General features: G+C 51.8%; 7 protein-coding genes across 7 annotated transcripts; 2 read left to right on the plus strand and 5 right to left on the minus strand.

The window, feature by feature from the left end:
* Window positions 1–112: 112 nt before the first annotated feature.
* On the plus strand, window positions 113–5,655 carry utp10 (snoRNA-binding rRNA-processing protein UTP10; the record flags this gene model as incomplete). The annotated part of the gene is made up of 3 exons (XM_056981256.1): window positions 113–489; window positions 551–3,098; window positions 3,151–5,655. The coding sequence occupies 3 exons, from the start codon at window positions 113–115 to the stop codon at window positions 5,653–5,655; spliced, it is 5,430 nt and encodes a 1,809-aa protein (XP_056831465.1).
* A 267-nt stretch (window positions 5,656–5,922) lies between these two features.
* Window positions 5,923–7,785, minus strand: N7510_009332 (LLM class flavin-dependent oxidoreductase; the record flags this gene model as incomplete). The annotated part of the gene is made up of 8 exons (XM_056981257.1): window positions 5,923–6,147; window positions 6,204–6,381; window positions 6,433–6,989; window positions 7,043–7,102; window positions 7,165–7,177; window positions 7,236–7,446; window positions 7,509–7,649; window positions 7,713–7,785. 8 exons carry the CDS (start codon window positions 7,783–7,785, stop codon window positions 5,923–5,925), a joined length of 1,458 nt encoding a protein of 485 aa, XP_056831466.1.
* A 1,114-nt stretch (window positions 7,786–8,899) lies between these two features.
* Window positions 8,900–11,590, plus strand: N7510_009333 (sodium:solute symporter family protein; the record flags this gene model as incomplete). Its single annotated transcript, XM_056981258.1, has 12 exons — window positions 8,900–9,005; window positions 9,064–9,127; window positions 9,181–9,238; window positions 9,297–9,483; window positions 9,534–9,633; window positions 9,683–9,766; window positions 9,819–10,005; window positions 10,055–10,105; window positions 10,159–10,329; window positions 10,392–10,710; window positions 10,767–11,272; window positions 11,330–11,590. The coding sequence occupies 12 exons, from the start codon at window positions 8,900–8,902 to the stop codon at window positions 11,588–11,590; spliced, it is 2,094 nt and encodes a 697-aa protein (XP_056831467.1).
* Window positions 11,591–11,834: 244 nt separating this feature from the next.
* N7510_009334 (glycoside hydrolase family 18 protein) lies at window positions 11,835–13,349 on the minus strand (the record flags this gene model as incomplete). Its single annotated transcript, XM_056981259.1, has 5 exons — window positions 11,835–11,942; window positions 12,002–12,537; window positions 12,588–12,657; window positions 12,711–13,145; window positions 13,206–13,349. The coding sequence occupies 5 exons, from the start codon at window positions 13,347–13,349 to the stop codon at window positions 11,835–11,837; spliced, it is 1,293 nt and encodes a 430-aa protein (XP_056831468.1).
* A 1,245-nt stretch (window positions 13,350–14,594) lies between these two features.
* On the minus strand, window positions 14,595–16,143 carry N7510_009335 (arrestin (or S-antigen), N-terminal domain protein; the record flags this gene model as incomplete). Its single annotated transcript, XM_056981260.1, has 2 exons — window positions 14,595–15,883; window positions 15,939–16,143. 2 exons carry the CDS (start codon window positions 16,141–16,143, stop codon window positions 14,595–14,597), a joined length of 1,494 nt encoding a protein of 497 aa, XP_056831469.1.
* Window positions 16,144–17,511: 1,368 nt separating this feature from the next.
* N7510_009336 (DUF1993 domain-containing protein) lies at window positions 17,512–18,033 on the minus strand (the record flags this gene model as incomplete). The annotated part of the gene is made up of 1 exon (XM_056981261.1): window positions 17,512–18,033. One exon carries the CDS (start codon window positions 18,031–18,033, stop codon window positions 17,512–17,514), a length of 522 nt encoding a protein of 173 aa, XP_056831470.1.
* A 565-nt stretch (window positions 18,034–18,598) lies between these two features.
* On the minus strand, window positions 18,599–22,651 carry N7510_009337 (DDB1/RSE1 family protein; the record flags this gene model as incomplete). The annotated part of the gene is made up of 4 exons (XM_056981262.1): window positions 18,599–18,625; window positions 18,679–19,963; window positions 20,153–22,226; window positions 22,408–22,651. The coding sequence occupies 4 exons, from the start codon at window positions 22,649–22,651 to the stop codon at window positions 18,599–18,601; spliced, it is 3,630 nt and encodes a 1,209-aa protein (XP_056831471.1).
* Between the last annotated feature and the right edge of the window lie 55 nt (window positions 22,652–22,706).

The following is a 22,706-nucleotide window of genomic DNA, read 5'->3' on the forward strand; positions in this document are numbered from 1 at the left end:
AACGTTGTTGCGCCAAGCAGAAAAAAAAGTTCCCGCGGATCAACAGTTTCTGAACCTGCGACGACCCCAGAAGCGATGGACTCTGGCCTGTGAGATTTACCAGTCACCCATAATGGCCTCGTCCCTTGCAGCACAGTTGTCGCAAATTGCGGCAAAGTCGACTCACGAGCTCGACTTGAAAGCGCAGAGAATCTCGCACTCGCAATCACTGATCTTCGACCAGAAGGTTGCCGGGTCGCAGGATTTCGACACGATCTTCGATATCTGCTATGAAGGCTTCCAAGAGCTGTGTTCCTTGGACCCCCGTTTCACCGAGTTTGAGCGCTCGATTTTCAGCGAACAGAGCAAAGCCGAAGACCGTACCCAACTAAGTGCGGCTCAAAATCAGGAACTGGACACCGTGATAGAGGCTTTTCTTGCTTTGGTTGGAGGCAGATTACAGCTGAGCCCCGCCGTCAAGGCTGTGGATTGGCTTGTCAGACGTTTTAGGTATGGCAGACTTTTCCCGTCTCGGTTCGATGGGGTGAGATGGAACTGACAAAAATTGCAGAGTTCACGAGCACAACCTTGCTTGTGTTTTGTTAACCTTCCTTCCCTACCACACGACCCCTCTTTTCCTCAACCTGCTCTCGATTCTGCCTGACGACCTCACTCCGACTTTCAAAGTCCTTTACCCGTACAAGAACAGTCTGATCAACCCGGCCAGACACCCTCTCGTGCACAGTGCCACTACGAACAAACCTTTTTTCTCGGCGTTGAATGAATATGTCCTTAAGGTGTGCCGACAGCAGGCGCAAAGTCATGCATTACTTTCTTTCTGGGCCGGGATCGTCACCGAGGCAGTGGCTGCCATGCTTGATGCTGCTCGCTCGGGAAGGAGAGAAGCAGAGAAGCAGAAGCACGAAGATATCATCTTGCGCGTTCTTCAAGTCCTGAGCTCCGCATTCACGATGAAGAACGTCCCCGAATTGATCATCAGCTCCTACATGATCAGTGTCGTCCTAGCCCAAAAGGCTTCACTCACGGACGACGTTGTTGATAGTCTCATGGAGAGCGTGGTGAGCTCCTGGACAGAGGAAACCACGAGCTCCGGCCTTATCTGTCTCTCTGTTCTCGCACAGCAAAAGCCGTCGACCATCCTCCCCAAAAAGGTGTTTAAAGCTATTCTTCGACTTGACAATGCTATCAACAACCTATCTGAGGTCGCCTCGCAATACCGAACATCGCAGCTTTTGCTCGGATTAGTGGCTAGCTGTCTCAGCGACCTCGATAAACAAAAGGACGATGCGCGACTAAATTTACTGTCCTCAATTTTTGACGAGAAACTACTTGGCGACACCGACCTCAGCAATGCCTTGACTATGGTGCTTGAAGCAGCGAGCAATTCCGACAAGACTCGCGGGATATCTTTGGACAATCAGACACGCCTCGCTGAGTTGGTTCAAGGCTTCAGCAGGTCGGAATCTCTTCAACCCATCTTCCAGAAAGCCCTGGCCGAGCCATCCGTCAATGTCCCTGCCCTGGAACACAATCTGCAAACTGTGGTTGAGGCCATTGTTCCGTCACCAGCAATCGCAGATGTGGAGATGGAAGATGCGGACAAAGATCAGGATGTGGACAGATTTACCCCAGCTCTGGAATCTTTGTCGAAGAAATCTCTTTTCTCCTCCTCTTTCCTCAGTGCGCAATCGATTCCGGACTTTGATAGCTTGGTGCAGGCCTTTGTCTTGGGTGCCGAATCTAAGGACCGGCTTGACCTTTTCACCAACTTGCCAGCTTTGGGCAAAACTGAGGCCACAAAAACCCCTCAATTCTTGTCATTTTTCATCAGAGTACTCTCGGGTCCTTATCCTATTGGAACGAAGGTTGCCGCCTTGACTGTCATCTCATCCACTCTCGCGTCGGCTCCTGGTGACTTTGACCCCCAAGCGCTGCTACCTTTCCTAGTTGTTGCACTTTCAGATCCCTCTGAGCGGATCCGCCGCGAGACAGCTGGTGTGTTGGCTGTAATTGGTTCCTTCTACAAGAAAAGCAACAAGGCCGATGACGACTCTAAAAAGCCGTGGGCTTATAATACGATATATGGTCAAGGCAAAAACGCAGCCGACATTCCGTGGCTCTCGGCGCGTGATACAACAAAAGTGCTGGAGCGCGTACTGCTTCCGGCCTTGGAAGAGTGTATTCTCGACTCGAGCCACGTTGGAAAAGTCATGGAGGCTGCCTTGCGAGGAACTGCATTGCATGAAGAGTCTGGTGGTGAGGAGCTGAAAAAGTCCCTTCGGCTAAGCCTTTTCAACTTCCTCTGCTCGCAAGCGATCAACATGCCAACCTTTGCACCTAAATTTGTCTTACTGTCGGTGATCAACCGTGTCGATAAGGTCTCTGGAACAACCCGAACTCAACAACTCCTCCCTTTGCTACAGAAATGGCGTGACTTGAATCAGAAGGCCGTTGATGAAATTTGTTCTAAGGAGCGCTTGTCGGTTACTGATATGGATCACCAAATGGCAGCCATTGTCACGTCGAAAGACAAGGATGCTATCAATTCCCTCTTGTCGACTGTCAGCTCTGGCACCGAGTCCTTAAGACCCTCATTTGTCGCCGCTTGTTTCGCTCGAATGAAGGAGGCCTGGACCAAAATCCCAGAGGATGGTCAACTCTCCGTGTCTGAGAAACTGCTGGACATCTCACTTGGAGTTTCCACAGATAGCTCGTTGTTAGCAAACAGCTGCCGGGATGTCCTTCGCAGTGTTGAGCTTCCGGGGCCCGTCCTAGTTAACTTCATTACGAAGATCCCTGTGTCTCTCACAGACATTGAAGCTCTTGGCCCTGCGCCCAAGCGGAGACGCACCAGTCAGAATAACATGGTCGCTATGACTGTCAAGGATGAAGCTGAGCTCAGCAAGCTGATGAACAAGATGACTTTCATTCTCGAGATTGTGGATAGCTCTGCACCAGAATCTCATCCTGGGTTGGCCGACGGACTGTTCCAAACCCTTGCTGCTCTTCATCACTTCAAGTCACAGATACAGTCTGGCATGACGTATCTGCTCAGTCTAACCTTGGGAGGCCTTTTGGCTATTGTTAACAAATCGAAAGTAAGGACCCTTTTTTCATTTCTGCCTGTCTATCACTGACAACTGGGACTAGGGAGCTGCGAAGCCTCAGTTTAATCCATCGGTTATTCGCGCTGATTTGGTAGTGGATTGTGTACGGACAACCGACAGCCCTCAAGTACAGAATGCCGCCCTCCTTCTCGTGGCTGGGTTATCCGTAATTGCTCCCGAGTTGGTGCTTCACAGTGTGATGCCGATCTTCACATTCATGGGCTCCAGCGTTCTCCGCAAGGACGATGACTACTCGGTGTCCGTGATCGACCAGACTATCGATCAGGTTGTCCCAGCGCTTATTCAGTCGTTGCGCAACCAAAAGAGGGACATTGTATCTGGAACGTCGGAGTTGCTCCTCAGCTTCACTGCTGCATTTGAGCACATCCCATCCCACCGCCGTCTCCGCCTTTTCCATGCTCTGATCAGCAAACTTGGAACTCAGGATTTCCTGTTCGCGGTGCTAGCAATGCTTGCAAATCGGTACTCGACAGAAAAGGATGTCCTTACGCTCATGACGGGTCTAGTTTCGGATGCCAGTGCTGTTGTGGAGCTCACGACCTACAGCAAGTATCTCAACCTCGTCAGCGATGCACTCAAGACCAAGCCTGGTATCTCACGGGTTCTGTTGGGAATTGGAAGTGATGACGGGCGCGACCCTCAGAAGGTGGCTGTCGACCTGCAGCGCGTGTTGGCTCACCTGCTCAAACATTCGTCTCTCAAGTCAAAGATTGAAACCGCCTTTGAATCGGAAGGTGAAAATGCTGACCAAGTCCGCGGCTGTTTCTCTCGTATCTTGGAACAAGTTCTGGCCATTGGCGACTCTGTGCAAAGCATAAAGTCTGTGAGTCAGGCGTGCGGCGAGGTTCTCGGCTCCTTGTTTAGTACTCTGTCTCTTGTCGACTTCTTGGACACGATTGAAGTCCTTCTGCAGGGACCAAATGATGAACTTCGGCGCAAGGTTCTCCGTCTCCTTGAGACTAGGCTGCGTGGAAACCCTGAGCGTGACAGTGTCTCTCAGATCCGTGTCCTTGATTTCCTGCCCAACTTGGTGCATATTGTGGAATCATCGCCCGATACACTCCTCAAACATGCCGCTGTCGCTTGTATCGATCGTATCACCGACAAATACGGCAGAAAAGATCCATCCAAGGTCATCCCTGCTGCCAAGGTTGTCGCCAGTGAATCTTGTATCGGCCAAGCTGATGACCGCATTCGGATCATGGGTGTACTGTGTCTTGCGTCTATGGCAGAGGTGCTTGGTCAGGCCATGATTCCTGCACTTCCAGATGCCTTGAGCCAGTCTCTGAACTTGCTAGATCTCAGTCTTGCTCCTGGAAAGGAGAACTCCAGGCTGCACGACGCCGTGTTTTCTCTCTTCTCCGCCCTCTTTGTCCATCTGCCCTACATGATCTCGGCTGCTCACTTGGACAAGGTTTTGCTTCTCTCATTCAAGTCCGCCAATTCTGATATGGAAGAAAGCGGCGATGAGGGCCGTCAAGAAGCTCTTCGGTTGATGGCACGAAAAGTTGATTTGAGCGCAACCCTGGGTGCAGTTGAGCGCAATTGGCAACCCGGGGTGGAAGCCGGCCCGGCAGCCACCCATGAAGCTCTGCAGATTCTCAGTGTCGCTGTCGAGAAGCATCCCAAATCAGCCATTGCCAAGAACATCAATGTTCTCACCAAGATTCTCTTTAAAGCATTTGATCTGCGTCGCGAGCAAGTTGCACTTGGCGAGCGGGCCGTCTTTGACTCTGCCGATATTGACGAAGTAGAAGCGACACTCAACGACGTCACGATTAAGATGATTTACAAGCTCAACGACAGCACATTCCGGCCCCTCTTTATCAAACTTGTGGAGTGGGCCACCACCGATGCATCCAAGAAGGACCAACAGAGCCGACTGGCACGACTTACGACGCTCTACAAATTCCTCCAGGTCTTCTTCGGTACTCTTCAGTCAATCGTCACCGGTTACTCGAGCTACATTCTCGAGAACGTGGTTGAGGTGCTTGGCGTGGCCAGTCCAACCGACAAAGCTTCAAAGCCCCTTTGGTTGGCGTCACTGCGCATGCTGCACAATTCCTTCGAACATGACCAAGATGACTTCTGGCAATCTCCTTCCCATCTCGCCAGTATCTCCGGGCCTCTGATCTCGCAACTGGGTCACGCTACCAATTCATCTACGGCAAAGCTGGTCATTTCCGAGGCGGTGCCTGCCATCACGGAGCTTGCCATCGCTGCCGATTCGACGGATAATCATAAAGAGCTAAACTCTGCTCTTATGAGATATCTGCGTCCTTCGACTGCCCCTAATGCTAGGTCTGCTGGCGGCGATAACCCACATACCCGTCTTGCGGCTTTGAAGGCTGAGCAGGCGCTCACGGAGCAGCTTGGTGAAGAATGGCTTGCACTCCTTCCGGAGATGCTGCCGTACATCAGCGAGTTGATGGAAGATGAGGACGAGAACGTGGAGAGAGAAGTGCGGAGGTGGGTGAAGCAGATCGAGGGTGTCCTTGGCGAGAGACTTGATGATATGTTGACTTGAAGGAGTCTCGTTGTTTGCCGTCATCTTTGGTGGCCATGTAAAAAGATCCCTGCATTTTCGGAGTTTATATAGATCCTTGGACAGACAGGCACTCAGTTCTAGAACAAAAGTACGTTCATTCGCATGATTTCTTCATCACATATGCATTTTCTAGGAAAGGATAAGTGTCGCAATTTAGACATCGAAGAAACACAAATAGCCGACATTCCTCTGGTCCCTCCTTCGCCCTCACATCTCGTAAGTCATTTACAGAATCAGGCTTGACACTCAGTTTGGAACAGGGGCCTTTGCAGCATCGACACCCGCATTCCACCGGTACTTCGAAGCCGGGTGATCCGCACGAGGACCAGACTGACCCGGCTGCGCTAACAGATTCTCACGGTACGTGCCCTTGGGCACCGCATAGTCATCCCAAAACAAGCCGCGTCGGCGAAGCTCAGGAATGAGAAGGTTGATGATGTCTTTGAATGAGCCAGGCTTGACGGCGTATGCCTAAGAGAAACAAGCCAGTTAGGGTTGAATGGGTTTTAGGGTTCAGTTTATCATACCAGATTGAAGCCATCGACATCTGCTTCCTCGACCCAGCGTTCCATTTCATCAGCGACCTGTGCAGCCGTGCCAACAGGAGTGGCGCCGAGACCGCCGACGGTGATGTGCTGGCCGACAGTGTTCTTGGTCCATTTAGCGACTTCCGGCGTAGCCTTGGACCAGCCCTCCACAGCGGAACTAGGAGATAGTCAGTTCTGGTGGATGTCATTTCGTGAGAAATCCACCTACCGAATGGCATTACTCTGAACGTGCCGGAGCTCCTCTTCCTCTTCATACTTGTTCAAATCGATACCAGTCCAGCCTCCGAACAGAGCGAGAGCACCATCAATAGAGCCAAGGCTACGGTAGTACTTGAATTTCTCAAGGGCTTCCTCCTCTGTCTTGCCCAAAACCGGACACAAAAGCGCCAGGAACTTGATGCTTTGCGGGTCACGTCCGTACTCCGTCTTCGCCAGCTGGCGGATCTCAGCCACGTTCTTGGCCACCACGGACGGGCTGTGGCCTGCCACGAAGATGGCTTCCGCATGCTGCGCCGCAAAAGTCTTGCCGGCTTTGGAGGTGCCAGCCTGCAGGATGACCGGCGTTCGCTGCGGGCTGGGTTGACAGATATGAGGGCCCGGCACATTGAAATACTTGCCGACGTGATTGATCTGGCGCACAAGCTCTGGGTTGGTGTAGATGCCGCGCTCACGGTCTAGGACCACGGCATCCTGGCGCCATGATGATTCCCACAGTTTGTAGGTTACTTTGATATACTCCTCTGCAACCGCATACCTGTCGTCATGCTAGGCACTGTTAGTTACCGTTGTTCGGCAAAAACAGGTGGCACAGAGCTTACATTAGGTTGTTCAGCTGCACCCAAGTTTCGAGCAGCAGAATCAAGGTAGCCAGTGACAACCTTTAGATACGTATGTCAGTTTTTCCTCAGACGTTCCCAGTCAAGCTTTGAATGGCACTCACGTTCCATCCAACCCTGTAATAAACTGTTAGTTACGTATCTTGTTGAGCGACTGGGCTTGGTTTTTCCTTACCGTCCTTTCGTGAGGTGATCAACGGTAGACAAGCGTCTCGCGAGATGGTAAGGTTGCTCATATGTTGTGGTGACCGTCACGCCGAACCCGATGTTTTTGGTCACTGCTGCCATCGCCGGAACGACAGCCAGCGGCTCGTTCACTGGCCACTGAGCACCCGACACAACCGCTGGGTCGAGGTTTCTGGGTCCTTTGTAAACATCATATCCTCCTGCAGAAATTGTGGTTGTATTAAAGATCAACTTCATAGCAAATCTTCGATTCGCTACTAACCTAATACATCGGCAATGAAGATACCGTGGAATTTGGCATCCTCCAGAAGCTTCGCCAGCTCGGTCCAGTGGTCAATATCATTGAATCTATGAGATTCGTCTTCAGGATGGCGCCATAAGCCGGGTGATTGATGGCCACTGCCTGTAAACTGGGTTAGATGCCAAAATATACCAATCTGGCGCGATCCTAAGCAGGAGTACTTACACATCTCAACGAAAGCATTGAGGATAAGCGACTTGCGGGCCTTGTCTCCCGATGTATTCCCATTTGCAGCCATGATTGACTTTTATGTCTTGTTCTTTGAGAATGCTCTGGCGTGTTTGGATGGGCTCGAAACAGTGAAGTTGATATGTACAGCCAAACCCTAGCGCAATGAACTCGACACGTCTCACTCGAATAAATTTCGATTATGGAAGGCCACAATCTCCAAGACATTTTCAGTAATTTGTATCACAATAGCCGAGGACCTTAGTTGCCGCATTCCCCGTGTACGTCACTGCAACCTAGAATCCCTATAGCATCAATGTGGGCCATAATGGCGCGATCCGGGAGATCTTGAGGGGCATTAAAATGCAGCTTTCAATCTTACTGGATAATATGAGAATAGGCTTGAGCATGTGCAAGCTACCCTGCAAGACCTTTACTTCTTTTGTCTTTTCTCGGGCGAGAGACGTGAGATTTGCTCTGGTGTGATGTTTTAGGGTTCCGGCTGGAGACTCCCAGGCCCCCCACGTTCCTTTCTGATAAGGACAAATGGCCCAGGCCTTCGCTTCTGATACATCAGTGATGGTGTCAGGCTGTTAGTCGGCTGCTCATCCCGAATTGACAGTTATATCAGTCGGGTGGTCAGTAGCCTTTGCCATTTAGGCCTGCCCTAATCTTCGCGGCGATCACGATGGCGGTTCGATAGTCGACTATTTCTTTCAAAAGTTCAGCAAGAAATTGATAAAAGAATTTAGTAAATTCGTCAAATAAAAGATTCACAATTCTTATATGACACCATCTCGAAACCTATCAAAAACCAAACTCAAACCCGAATTCTACCGCCGCATCATTTTAATACTCGAGCACCTCATCGTTTGCATAAATCAACCCATTGCGGATCCATAATCTTCACTCGCTCTGACGACTCAGACCCCATGGATTCGCGTGGCTCGGGATCCTGCACCCCCCTGTTCTTGGGTAAGGGTGCGTGCTGCATTGAAAAATCAATATGCTTTTAAGCATACGTGAGCCCTTGGCTTTCCACGCACTCGGTACCAAGTGTTGATCGTGTGTTTACATTGCCACTTTGGCACGATATAAGTCTCAACGTCGACTGTCTGGAAATTGGACAAATTTTACATATTTCTCACTCACATTCTATATTGATTTGCAGAGACTTGCCCGTCATGTCGGGCTTGCATGTTCGTGATGGCATTTCAAGTGTCCAGCCCCCTCTTTCCCAGGCGGTTGGATATATTGTTGTCCTTGTGGTCGGTATCATTGTCGCCCTGGGTATGTGTTACAATTCTGAGAAATATCGAAATTGGCCTTCGCAGCTCACAATGGCCAGTCATGATGCTTATCACCAAGGTCTTGAAACAAACAACCGGAGAGGATAACAAGAAGACTGAGATGTAGATTTTTATTTGCACCCCTAACTCCAAGCACATACTCATACACTCAATAGGTTCATGACAGCAAACCGAACAGTTCGAACTGGTTTGACTGCCTCGGCTGTGATATCGGTGCGTTCCATCCCTCTCCTGCCGGTTGTATACCAACTGACATCTATCACCTCTGTAGTCCTGGCTGTGGTCAACTGCATTGCTTGGTTCCTCATTCGTCGGTTACTCCTACGGTGTTGCTGGTCCCTTTTGGTTTGCTGCTGGTTGTAGCCCAATGATCGTGTTCTTTGCGTTACTGGGTATTTCTTGCAAACGCAAGATCCCAGAGGCACACACTTCGCTGGAAGTGGTTCGTATTCGATATGGTACGTTGTTGAGATCCGCCCTGCTGATCGAGTCTAATTGCTTGCAAAAGGACGAACGGCCCACATCGTCTTCATGATTCTGTGTCTGATCAACAATATCTTCGCCTGTGCGAACATGCTTCTCGGTGCCGCAGCAGTCATCTCGGCCATGTAAGCTACTTGTTGATATCATGAGCATAATCTCGCTAATTGATAACAGGTCTGGGATGCATATTATTGCCGCAACTTTCCTGCTCCCAGTGGGTGTTACGGTGTACACTTTTGTCGGTGGTATCAAGGCTACGTGAGTTGATCTCTAACCACCTTTTGAAACATATTTTTGACTTCCGTTGCAGTTTCCTTACCGACTACTTCCATACGGCCGTCATTGTCATTGTGGCGTGTTATTTCTCAGTCAAAGCCTTCACGAGTCCCCAGGTCGGTTCTGTGGGTAATCTATTCGAGCTCGTCAAGAATGCGGCTCAGCGTCACCCGGTTGCCGGTAACCAGGATGGCACGTACTTGACGATGACGTCCAAAGGAGTTAGGACTGATCCTCCTTATTCTAAAAACTCGCTAATTCCCGTACTAGGCCATCCTATTTGGAATTCTCCATTGCTGCTGTAACTTCGGGTTGGTCATTGTAAGTAGAATCCGGGACCCAAGTCTAAAAAGCATTACTAACTGCTCCTTCAGATGGACACCAGCTACTTTATCAAAGCTTTCTCGGCCTCTCCGGCAGCTGTTGTGCCGGGATATACCATCGGTGGTGTTGCCTACTTTGCCATTCCCTGGGCATTGGGAACCATAATGAGCTCTGTGGCATTGGGCCTGGAGAACCAACCTGACTTCCCAACATATCCGAGAGTAAGCGTAACGCGTAGTTGCATAAACCCCAAAAGTGATACTGCGCTAATAAAGAACTCCAGAGAATGACCTCGTCCGAGGTCAGCAACGGCCTGGTACTTCCGTACGCAGCCATGACTATCGCCGGTAAAGGCGGCGCCGCAGCGGTGCTTCTAATCACCTTCATGGCTGTAACATCTACCCTCTCGGCCCAGGTCATCGCCGTCAGCTCGATTCTCAGCTTCGACGTCTACCGCGAGTATTTCAAGAAGAACGCAACAGACCGCGATATGATTCAGTCCAGTCACGTTGGTGTGATCTTCTTCGCTGCATTTTCCGCTGGATTTAGCACGATGCTGCATTATGTTGGCGTCGATCTGGGCTGGACATTATACATGCTCGGTACGTAATTCTATCCCCATACATAATCATTATAACCCCCTAATCAATCCCACTAGGCGTGGTAACCTGCCCTGGAATCTTCCCGATGGTATTCACAATCCTCTGGAGACGCCAGAGCACCGCAGCCGCCATCCTCTCCCCGGTGCTGGGGCTAGCAACAGGAATCGCAGTCTGGCTAGGAACCGCATCGCACTTCTACGGCACGGTCTCTGTCGCAACAACCGGCGAAGTGTTACCCTGCGTCTACGGCACAGTGGCATCATGCTTCTCGCCCATCCCCTACTCGGTGCTGATCACGCTGTTCAAACCGCAGAACTACGACTGGGCGGACTTCAAGAAAGAGAAGCTCGCGCTGGAGAAGTTGGAGGATGACCTGACCACGGCGCATGGGGTCAAGGAGACCCGTCTTGAAGAAGGCGGAGTCCAAAGTGCGGCAACTGATGCGCAGGAATTGAAGAGATGGGGTCGTATTGCGGCTTTCTGGGCGGCTGCTACGTTTTTAGGCCACTGGGTGTTGTGGCCGTTGCCTATGTACGGGTCGAAATATGTGTTTGAGAAGAAGGTGGGTTATTTCATGCTTGCGCTTTGTGAAGGAAATACTAAACCGGTATGCATCTAGTTTTTTATCGCCTGGGTGGTTGTCGGCATCATCTGGCTCTGGGGCACAATGCTAGTTGCCATTTTCTACCCACTTATTGATGGTGGACTCCAGCAGATGGGCGAGGTCTACCGCGGGTTGACTAGACGAAAGGAAGGTGCTAAAGAAGCTCGTGCTGCCAATGATAAGGGTGATGATAGCACTTCTCCCTCGACGCCGTCTGCAGGGTCAATCAATGATGCTGCACGAGAGAAGGAGCTTAGAGATGAGAGCAATCGATAAATTGATACAGATGGAGAGGTGGCGATGAACTCTATCGTGGAAGAGGATAGTTAGGGCTCTGTCTTTACTCGTTGACCGGTCTTTACGCTTTACCGCGTTAATATATACGCAAAATTCAACGTCTGTATTTCAATCAGCGTATCATACGTGTCTCTGGCAAACTTAATGGTCATAACGAGCGTAATATCACATGCAAGGGAATATATGACCGATATGTTCTGTCATAAATTATCACAGCCTTGATCTAGCCCGAGGCAAACCCATCTGCCATGTTGGCGTAGACTGATTCGTTGTAGTTCAGCTCGTTCTGGCTCTGGTCTAGAGCAGCGAGGCCTCCAAACTGAGTAACAACCTGACAAGAAAGAGGAAATCAGTATTGACAACAATGAGAGCAAAAGAAAAAAACCATACCGTGGTGATTAAACTAGCGCTGCCGTTCTTGTCACTGCTACTCTCCCACCACATCCCACCGCCCAGTCCCTGGGACTGGATGTACTTCGCCTTCACCAGCGCCACCTCCGGGGTATCGTAGCTGATCATCATGCGCTTTGTGGAGTCATAGCTGTAGCTAGCAACGGGCTGGTCGAGAACAAATTCTTGCGCGCCAGTCTGCGGCAGCGCCTTATAGTCCCACACGCCGTCCTCCCAGCTCCCGCTGCCGACGCCGGTGAAGTTCGTGCCGGGTCCGTCGGTTTCCATGAACGATCGCCCATATATTGGCATGCCCATTACGATCTTGTTGGCGCTTACGCCGTTGGCGATGTAGTATTTGATGGCCTGGTCGGTGTTGAAGGGAGTGCTGCTTGGGTTGGAAGTCGAGTTGTACAAATTCGCGTTATGACCGGCAATCGTGTCCCAGCTGCCGGAGTAGTCGTATGCCATCAGGTTCCAGAAGTCGAGGTACTGGTCCATCTCGGCCATCTTCAGTTTCTGGTAGTTTGCGGGACCTGTGGCTCGTTAGTCAGAGGGTAATCATCACAAACAGGGAGAGACTCACCAGCAGGAGACGCAACCGTCAGGAGGAAATGGTAGCCACTAGCGTTGGCTGCGCTGTAGGCATCCAAAGCCTGAGGATAAAATTAGCAAGTTTGGCCTAGGAGAGTTTTTTTTTCAAACCTACCGAGCGAACTTCCTGCAATAGAGAGACCATGTTCTCGGCTTGGGTCTCATTAGCAGGATACTCCCAGTCAATATCGAGTCCATCAAAACCCAGATCCTTGACCAGCTCAACCGCGGACGAGGCAAACAACTTCCTCCCAGCATCAGTAGCCATCGGCGCCGCAAAGTTAGGCGAGTACGTCCAGCCACCAATCGACAACAGCACTTTCAACTGTCGATTCTTCTGCTTGAGCAGGAAAAGCTGCTTGACGCAGCCATAGACATTGTTGCCAACGTCATTCCACGAGTCACTGGGATAGTGCTTCTCGAGATCAGCATACGTGTCGGAGAGGAATACCTCTCCCGTGTCGCCGCGGACATTGGCAAACGCATACAGTACATGCGTCAGCCGTTCCGCGGGGAGTTCTTGGGGTTGGTAGTTTCGGCCATAGATGGCCTGGCATAAGTAAGGCAGGTCAATAACTAGACTCCAAAGTCGGAACAAGAGGTAACTCACCCAGTTCACAAAGTATACCACGGAGCGCAGGCCCGAACTTGTAGCGCGAGGCGCCAGCTCGACGACATCGCTTCCACGCGACGGAATGACAGAGCTATTGACGAGCCACGCCAGACCCAGGAGGAAAGGAATGACGAAACGCATAATCGCGCGGGAGCATCAAGGGGGTGAGTGGAAGGAGTGGATGTACTCGTGCCAGCGAGGTGAAGGTAAGGAGTCAGTTAGTCAAGGAGAGAACGAAGCAGAAGAAGAAGACAGGGAAACATGGATTATTTGTAGTCCAGCAGGACAATGGCCTCTACCTACATACTTCCCATACCATCCATCCGCCAAGGCATCCAGTCATGGCGGCTGTAACATATCCAGGGTCCTTTGCAGCCCTCGCAGCCTCAGCGCTACCTAGAGGGTGACCTGCTCTGTTGGACCTATTGTTCGGAGATGGGGCCATACGATTCGACGCCAGCCCACCCTCCCCGGCTCGATGCTGCAGCTCCAAGTGTCGCATCCGCCTGGACAGTCAGATCCAAAGGGGCAGTCATTGATTTATCACAGGGGAGGGAGTTCAGGGGAGTTCAGGCAAGTTCAGGGGAGCGAGCGCCACATTCCGCTCTGGCGCAAATGGCTCAGTTGAGAAATCCAGGTCCCGACGGAACCTGAGACTGAAGATTCCCCGGGTATCGCGTGCAACGGTATTGACTGTGATCCAGGGTCGTCGGCGTCATGTGAGTGGTTGCCCACTATGTGACATTGTCATCTGCAAACCTTCGATAGTCGGTCCTCAATCCGATAGTCGAGTGAGTTCGATAGTCGAGTGCTGGTGATTCCGGGAGAACTAACTTGGCACTGTTGGAGGATGTAACGATGATGGTACTCGTTCACGATAGGATGAATGGCAGGACCACATACAGAGGTCGACCCTCCGTGATGTTACACTCAGGCCATGCGACCGGCCCATGTGGCGGGCATAGTTACCACCCGGGAGGCGTCAGGACGTCGCATGATCTGTCGGGAGATCTCAAACACATGGCGGCGTGGACGGGTTAAGGGCGAACCCGCCGGTTTGACTTGGCGAGCAATACACGGCGCTCAACCATTGCTCGGGGGATATAATTATGCTTATTATTATATATTATACTATTCTCCAAAAACATGTACATGAGACTGTATGTTAAAAAAAAAAGGTAAAATAAAGAGAGAACCGCGCTCGTGAAATGAAACAATGTAATCGGGGTATATCGAAGACAAAAGAAATAGATGAGATATGTCCCTGCAAAATAACACCGTGCAAATGAAAGAAAAAAGGAAAAACTTTTGGTGGTCTTCCGTCGCATTCAGGTCAAATTATCTCTGTTGGATGTTGGACCCGCATGAAGATCAACGAAGATCAACTCAACTCGTCGTTTCCGCCACGGTAGGAATCGAGTACGTCTCGGAGTACTCGGGCGGCGCGAGGGACTGGGTTTCCGATCGTGTCGGATCTACCTCGGCGACCGCATCTGCATTCGGGAGAGTGACAATGCGAGGGCGGAAAAACTCATCCATTTCGGCCTGGGTGACGGTCACGCTCAGCTCCGACTTGAGCGATTCGGAGAACTTGGGCTGGTTGGTGATCTGGATCGGAAGACGGAGGGAAACTGTCGGCGTGAGAACGGTCTTTCCCGCCGGGTGGTAGGACAGCGAGAGGTCGAGCGAATAGATGCGGGCCAGAAGGCAGGATTGGAAGGTCGGAATGAAGGCTTTCTTCTTGGGAAGGGAGACGGGCACGAGGACCGACGCCGTGTAGTAAATCTCTCCGTCGGCGGTAGATTCTTCGGACACGGTCGACTGCATCGAGTCGCGACGGCTGGAGTCGGAGTGCTTCGTCCATTGCGCAGATGCCACACACATCGTCGATAGCGGTACATTCTCCATGTATAGGCCACGGCTCATCTGGGAGAATGGAACGAGTCCCGCGGGAGCGACAAGGTCTTGCCAGGGCTCGGCGCTGTAAAAAGTGTACACGCGGAGCTTGCTCGTCAACGAGCCCAGCCGCGGCGGTTGCTCGTTGCCCACGGGGTCGAATCGGAGCTGCACCGTGGCCATCGTGCTCCCAATGTCGTTTACTTCGCAGCTGGGTGAGAGTTGGAGGGGCTTTGGTTGAGCAGACGATACGGTTAAACGGCCCTGTCGGCCTCGCAAGAGTCCTCGCCTGACTTTCTTCTCCTTCCGTGTGCAATACCCCGAGGTCTCGGTCACACTGATGGGCGGTTCTTCTTCCACTGTTGGGATGATGCGAACCTTCTTGGCGAACCCAGCCAGCGATTTGGTGGTTTGGTCCTCTCCCGTAGACTTCCTCAACACGGCGACTCGAACCATATAGGCGATCCGGCTCATGTCTGGCGCCATATCATCCAGCAACGTCTTACCGTTGCTGGCAAGCATGGGATCCCCCAGCGTCGGAGGAAGCATGGTGTGAGCACGTTCAAGGTGCGCATTGTTTTTGGGATGTTTGCAAACCTGGGGCAGCAGCCGATCTGGGACGACGAATGTGAAGGGAAATTGATAAGTACGCCCTTTCTCCAGCACTCGCGGAGTTGGATACTCGGTCTCATCGATCGGCTGGCGCAGTCTGAGAAACACCTGTTGGGCACCTGCACGGCCCGGGCTTGACGTACGCTCCACCGACGTCTGCGATGAGCCTGGAAAACGGGTATTAGCTGCTGCTTCGTGCACGAGTCGGTCGAGAAGGGCTACCTTGCAAGATAATCTCCACCTCGTCGAATCGAGTGTCAACGTCGGCGCTGAGGGTGACGGTTCCTTCGATGTGGTTGCCGGTGGTATAAGAATTGACCAGGCCGGGGGTCTGGCCTTCCAGATGGATGTCGATTGATGGGCGCAAGCGCTTGCTCAAAATATCGAGGGAGCTGGATCCCCGGCTGAGCACCGAGACCGCGGCCATTGCGTCGGTGGATTAGGGTTTGGGTTGTAAACGCAACGACTGAAGAGCGGCGGAGGTCGCGAGTGCAAAAGTCAAAAGGATACAAGGATCGCAGGCGATATTCTTTATGGGTTGGGTCTAAAGAGGCAAGGACCACAATAAGGTGGAGCCGGCCGTCAACAACCGCGCGGTGGATGTGATGGTGTATACAAACAGAGAACTGGGAAGGAGTCCAGCGCAAGGCTCCTTTCCTCTTATAATGAATCTACCACGTCCTGGACGATCTCTGATCATGGTACTCATTATTATAAATCATCCTCGTCAGTTGGTCGTGAGTCATTCGTCAGCCAGCGGAATAAGCACCTTGGGGGAAATGGTGCGATGACGAAGGCGCGCAAACCTGCAAGAGGAGACTACAGCCGGGGGGCCAGAGAGCACTTGCGCGATCTAGTATCGGCTAAGTCGGGCTGGTCCAAGAAGGCGGAGTGATTGGTTGGCGGGCCCATACCCACGCCCTTGGATTGACATTTTTGTTGTCGTTAAGGGTGATTGTTTCGAGAGCCACCCCCGCTTTATGATACCGGGCCTGATCATCTCGCTCCGGCGGTGGACATGTTTACTGTGATTCTGTGATTCCAGACGATCACAGAATCAAAAACCCAAGAAGCATCCCTCAACACAACACGGCCGGTCAAAGGCGGCCGTGGACGCCGAATTCTCCGAGAATTCGGGGTGGGTCTGGAACCAGGAGTGGACCGCGCCTTACGGCGACATGCGCGCCCTTGCACGCCCTTTGACTGATTTGGGTTTCACTGTGAACCGCTGACCCGCTCATCCATTCCCCGTCCGAGCTTCACCAGGAGTAAAAGGTGACCAATCATGGGCTCGGACCTTTCGTATTTAGGGTTCCCTTGGATTTCAAAGCATCTGCCCTGGCGTGTTGACGTCTGGGGATGTCATCGCTTTACTACGATAGAAACACAAACAATGGAATTATTAATTCAGGTTCTGCCCAATTCTCTTCTCCGTGGGAATACGGGACGACGGTAGCCGGCTAGCGGGCGTCGGTCGGGAGACCCAGATATTTCCGGCCATAACCGTGCCGAGTACTAGGCTGCTTGTTCGGCATTGGGCTCGGAAGAGACTGCAGGAGTAGAGATTTTTGAGTCGATTGAATGAGTAAGAGTAGTACAGGATGCCAGTAACTAATTAAAGGCTGTAAATCACTCCGATGGACACTAGAAGAGCTTATGGTAGAACCATTGAAGACAATGGATCTCTCAGTCCATTTATGAGATTCAAGACCACTCCAGGTACTAGCCATCTTGGAGCCATAGTTCTCTGCTGCCGCAAACTATCCATCATTCATTCGACGGCTCTTCTCTTCCTCTACTGACCGCCAGCGGCTTCACCCGGGTAGAAGCCAGCATAATAGTCTCGCTTACCCACCGGCACCCCCTCCTTCCGCAGAATCCCATACGCGGTAACAAGATGGAAGTAGATATTCGGCAAGGCAAGGGTAGTGGCATACGCAGCGGCGGTCGTCTCAATCGTCTGCTCTGGGCCAATCTTAGTAGTCCCGAGTACTTCATCGTGTTGGTTGACGACGTCCTTGTCAGCCGCGCTGAGCGCCTTCTGCGCCGTCTCAATGCGCTCGTAGCATTTCGCGAATGTCGTGAGGTTGCTCTCAAACGTCACCGGCTCCCGACTGGTTAGTCTTGCCGCGAGATTCTCGGAGAACTGCGTCACAAGCCGGACTTGGTCGGATAATGGGTACATGTCCGAGTACAATCGGGCCTCCAACAGAGTGCTGGCATTGGGGTGTTGTTCGGCTTTGTGGAGAAAGTAGGACAGGGAGCCGAGGATGGACTGAGCCACCGCGATGGTGCTGTCGTAAAGAGTGTGACCCATTGTTGGAGCGAGGGGTTTGAGGTGGGAAACTTGCGCAGGATAGGCAGGTTGAGAGATTATAAATGATCGAGCGTATAGCCTGGTACGAAACTAGGCGCATCCTTGAACGCCGCTTGAATTCGACGGAACTAACTAGATGTGGTGCCAATCATCTTTCTTGGAAATGGAAGACATTACGGTGAGGAGTCATCTATACGAGGTCTGTCCCGACTGATAAATTACGATCATATCCGTGGTGCAGTGCAGATAAAACCGTACTCAAAGAACGTCGGAGCGCATACACGCTCCCTCTTGTCTCATACCGCCAGCAAATGGCTGGCGGCATCCAGCTCAAGATTAGCCGATTGAAGAGCGGCAGACCGAGCGAGGCAAGAGACGTCGTCTAGAAATGGGGAAGGGTGGGGAAGAGTGAACGACCAGGGGTCGGCCCGGAGAGAGGATCGGGCGGCTATTCCTCAGCCGCGTCATTATAAAGAATAAATTGTCCTGTACCGGAGGTATCTGAAACATGTAGACAGAGCAAAGAACGCCAGCATCAGACGCCGGAGTGAATCACGCTGCAAAATCAGTAGGCCACCCTCGTCCGCATATCCTAGACAAATCCAGTTAGCCCTCATGTCACGATCCAAAAAGGGAAAAGCTTACCGAAATCTTGCGCTCGATCTCCCGCACGGATCGATCAAGCTCCGCAGCAATCATCATCTTCGTGTCGTTGGGCAAGAGAAGGTACATCTCGCACAGATCGCCGTCGATGACGCCCTTGGCAGGTGCATAATAACTGCGATAGATCAAGTGATCCCGTCCCGCAAGAGGAGGGTGTTGAGAGGCCAGTTGCATCTCCAGACTCTGGAAGAAGTCGACGTCTTCGCGGCTGACGAACGGAACAAACATGCCGATCGTACCCTGCATCCCGGTCCAGACCACGATATCACGCCCGCCGGCGACCAGCTGAGCCTTGTGCATACTGGTGGGAATATCCTGGGTGTAGTAATGAACCATCAACTCTAAACGGTTGGGGGTTCCATGCAGGTAACCTCGCTCATGGATCAGATGGGCGCCGGATCCCTCCTCATCGGCCTCCTCGGAGAATTTGCTGGGGCAACGCAGCAGCCACAGGTTACCAAACTTGTCGCCACCGGCAACGGTCTCGTAGTCGACCATAGTCGTGGACGTGGTCCAGCGCGAGATGGAGTCATCCACGAAGGGGATCAGAGCATTCTCCTGATGCTTGTAAACAACGAAAATAACACTTTCACGGACATCGCTCACGACGATCCGGCTGCCTTGGGTCTGGAGGCCCACAATGGCTCTGGGCACAACATTCGCCTGGCACTTGCGGAGAAGCTGTTTCACACCCAGATCGTAAATTCGAAGTAACGAGCCAATACCCGCAACAAGGCGACCTTGAAATCCGAGAAGAGCGAGGGGGGGCTCATCGGTCGGGGTTTTGTGAATGAACTCCAATTCCCGGCCGTCTTCCTGGAATCGATAGATGTGGATAAAGCCTCCAGAGGAGGAGGGAGGGCTGACAACCATGTCCTTTGCAGTGCCAACAACCAGGAAGGTCTCGTCATCTTGGCTTGCAAACGAGACAGCAGCAACGCTGACCGCCGCTTCGTTGTCTTCGAGCTCAAGAGTAAAAACCACCGATTTGGTGGTGATCGGGTCCACAATCTGAATGCACGAGGCCCAGTGTCCGGTTCCTCGGGGATACCCAAACTCTTCAGGCGGCAGGATTGCGGCATCACCGTTGCTCATCTTGGAATCCTGTATGAGCCGCTCTCGCGTAACGGGAGACAAAACGTTGGCGTCGGATTCAATGACATAGAAATAGGGCTGTTCAGGGTGCTTCACAAAGCGACGAGGAGTGTATGAAAGAGGAATAGACTCTTGAAGCATGTTGTTATCCAACTTCTCGATGGAAAAGATCCTAATTTCAAGTCAGCAAGATTGTCAAATGGTCAAAAGCTTGCAGGTAGCATGGGCGAAAGAAGGTCGATCTCAGTAGGAACAATTGGAAAAAAATTTGATCCACATAAAATGTTCGGTTTTGATGTTTCATCATTTGATCGGGAGAAAAGCAAAAGGCTTGAAGAAAGAAAAGGGATGTAGCACATACCGAAGGTTTTGGCCTTGAATTCCAACCATGCCTTCTACGCACTGCTCGCTGGAGAAATTGCAGCCCCATTCGAGTCCGATATAATCCAAGGGTGTAAGCATAAAACTCTTGGTCTGAATATCAGAGTATCCAAGCCATGGTCGAGAGCTTAAAGCCAGGGCAGCAGTCTGGCCCTTGACAGATGCTTGGAAAAGCTTCACAGGCTTGGCTCCCAAGAAACGTGTCCGAGTATCCGAGAGCTCACCAGTCACTTCGTCCAGAACGGTGCGAAGATAGACACCAGAGTAGAGGCCGATATGAAGGTAAAGAGTGGTGCCTCCAGAGCTTGAATCGGACATAGCCATGATACTCAAAGAGGATGGGGCGGAGGTCAAAGCTTGAACAGATTTGTTTTCAAGGGTAGAGTCCGGATCTAGACTAAGGATGCGCACGGTCGAATCGTCGCACCCAACAGCCAGGAAGGAACTGCGCATTCGGCCTTCTGGAACTCGGCCCAGACTGAGCGCGGTGACGGTTCCAGACATTTGCCGGCGTTCATCGTACTCGGCCAAAGTCCCGTCGGCGTCCATTTCAAAGTAGACGATTTCGCCGGAACTAAGAGCAACTGCGACTTGGCGTTCATTTGTAGCTGCTGCAACAATGGTACGATGTTGTGGGGCAGGCCATTCGTTCACTCGGCGGTCAGCGAGAATGTGACGAATACCCCGGGGATGAACTTGAATCAAAGAGTCTTCGCCCAACTGTTGTACGGCCAGGGTAGGCGCTGTTGAAAGGAACCCAGTATCGGTGACTTCTTCGACGGTCTCTCCGATACTCAAAACGAGTGTGCCATTGGCGAAAGAGAGGATGATATATGCGTCGAACTCGTCACTTCGTGTCAACTTAGTAGTCCACACTGCGGAAGGCACACTGGGAAGCTCCGACTCCACGATCTCGGTAACCTCTAGTCCGTGCTTCAAAGATCGGAAAGAGCTGCGAGCTCCAGTGCCACAAACGGAATAGATTTGGGGTGCATCTTCCTCGGTCAAATTGGCAATCTTGCTGTCAATCAGTGGAGTCAAGGAGTTCAAGCTTTCCACAAGATTGAGATTCTCTGCACCCCGGGGGCGAAAGTAAACCGGGTCGCAAGGAAGGGATGGATCAGCCGAGAATGACTCGCTGCTGAATTCGATTTCCTCATCATCATCGCCGAGCTTTTCGAATTGATAAAATTGGTGATTTCCTGCTTCACTCGCGACGTAAAGGAACCCGCTTTTGAGAATTAGAAGGTTCGAGGCGACGGGCACGGTATCAAAATATTTAATCTTCAAGTTACTGACTTCACCAGTCAACTGCCCGTTATCGTCTTCTGCCATTTCAATCGTGACTTTGAACAGGTCACCGTCATCAGTTTGGAGGAGAAAGAAGAAGGCTCCCTTCATCTTGTGCATCACGCCAGCAACGATGGTCCGTTTGCGCTCCGGATTCTCAGTGGGTCCACTGCGACGCGGGATAGGCACACGGAAGGCATCTTGGTTGGAATGCCGGTAAGTGATGTTATCCTCCGCACACACCAAGACGCCGCTGGGGCCATCGGCTCCTCCAGGCACTTGAAACAGCATGTTTGCTGTGCGGTCAACCGGATCAGACCACTTTCGAACGACATGGTTGAGACCGAGGTCGAGTTCGTAGTACACCACCACTTTCTCTATTTCCTCGTACGCCTGGCCAGTGGGATCTTGGTCGGCTTCCGAATAGTCTACCTCAAGAGCGGCAAAAACAGGATTTTCATAACCGACATCCAAGGCTATCATAGCAAAAACCAGTGTTTGTGGCTTGTGTGCCTCCAATGGGGACGAGATTGTCAACTCGGCCTGCGAGTTGCGGTTCAAGACATAAACCAGTTTGTTTTTCTCGACAGAGGCAATCAGGCATGCGCGTCCCTTGGGATCCACTGCGAGATATTGACCAGGCACCACTCGTCGGATCCCCGACTTGCCGAAAGTCTCCAGATGGATGCGGTTGAAGCGGTTCTGGGAAGGGACGTATTCGATGATAGTGATCCGACCAGAATCAGACCCGATTATAATGTAATCTATACAAGAATTGTTCAGTATAGTTCTAGAAACAACAGACAGCATCAATGTCGCTAGCCAGGTGGGGCAGATTCCCGCCCTCTTCTTCAAGAAGCCGGCTCGGAAAACCAGGACCAGGAAGCTTGAAGAATCACTAAGTTGGACTCGTAAATCGCAAACCGGGACACGATGCAAACGTACCTTTATTGCTGCCAGCCAGCCTGAAAGCCGCCAGCGAGCGAATGATGCCGAAGACATCTTGCGAGAAGATCGGCGTGACCTTCCCCTGTGCCGGATCAGGGCGATGGATGGTCAGTTTGGAGCCAGACGCCGTGACGATCTGTTGTTCCTTGGTGCCTGCAAACTGTCCCAGTATGGCTTGTGTGACGGCAGTGGGAGGCTGGATCGTTAGGGAGTACATAAACATGTGCGAAGTGGTCGCCATGGCGGGCAGCGGGCAGTGTTTTCTTCCCCGGCGTTAGCAGCCCCAGAGTTCACGA

This window comes from Penicillium lagena (genome assembly GCF_028827675.1).
Source record: "Penicillium lagena strain IBT 129212 chromosome Unknown utg000006l_segment0_segment0, whole genome shotgun sequence".
Taxonomy (NCBI): Eukaryota; Fungi; Ascomycota; class Eurotiomycetes; order Eurotiales; family Aspergillaceae; genus Penicillium; species Penicillium lagena.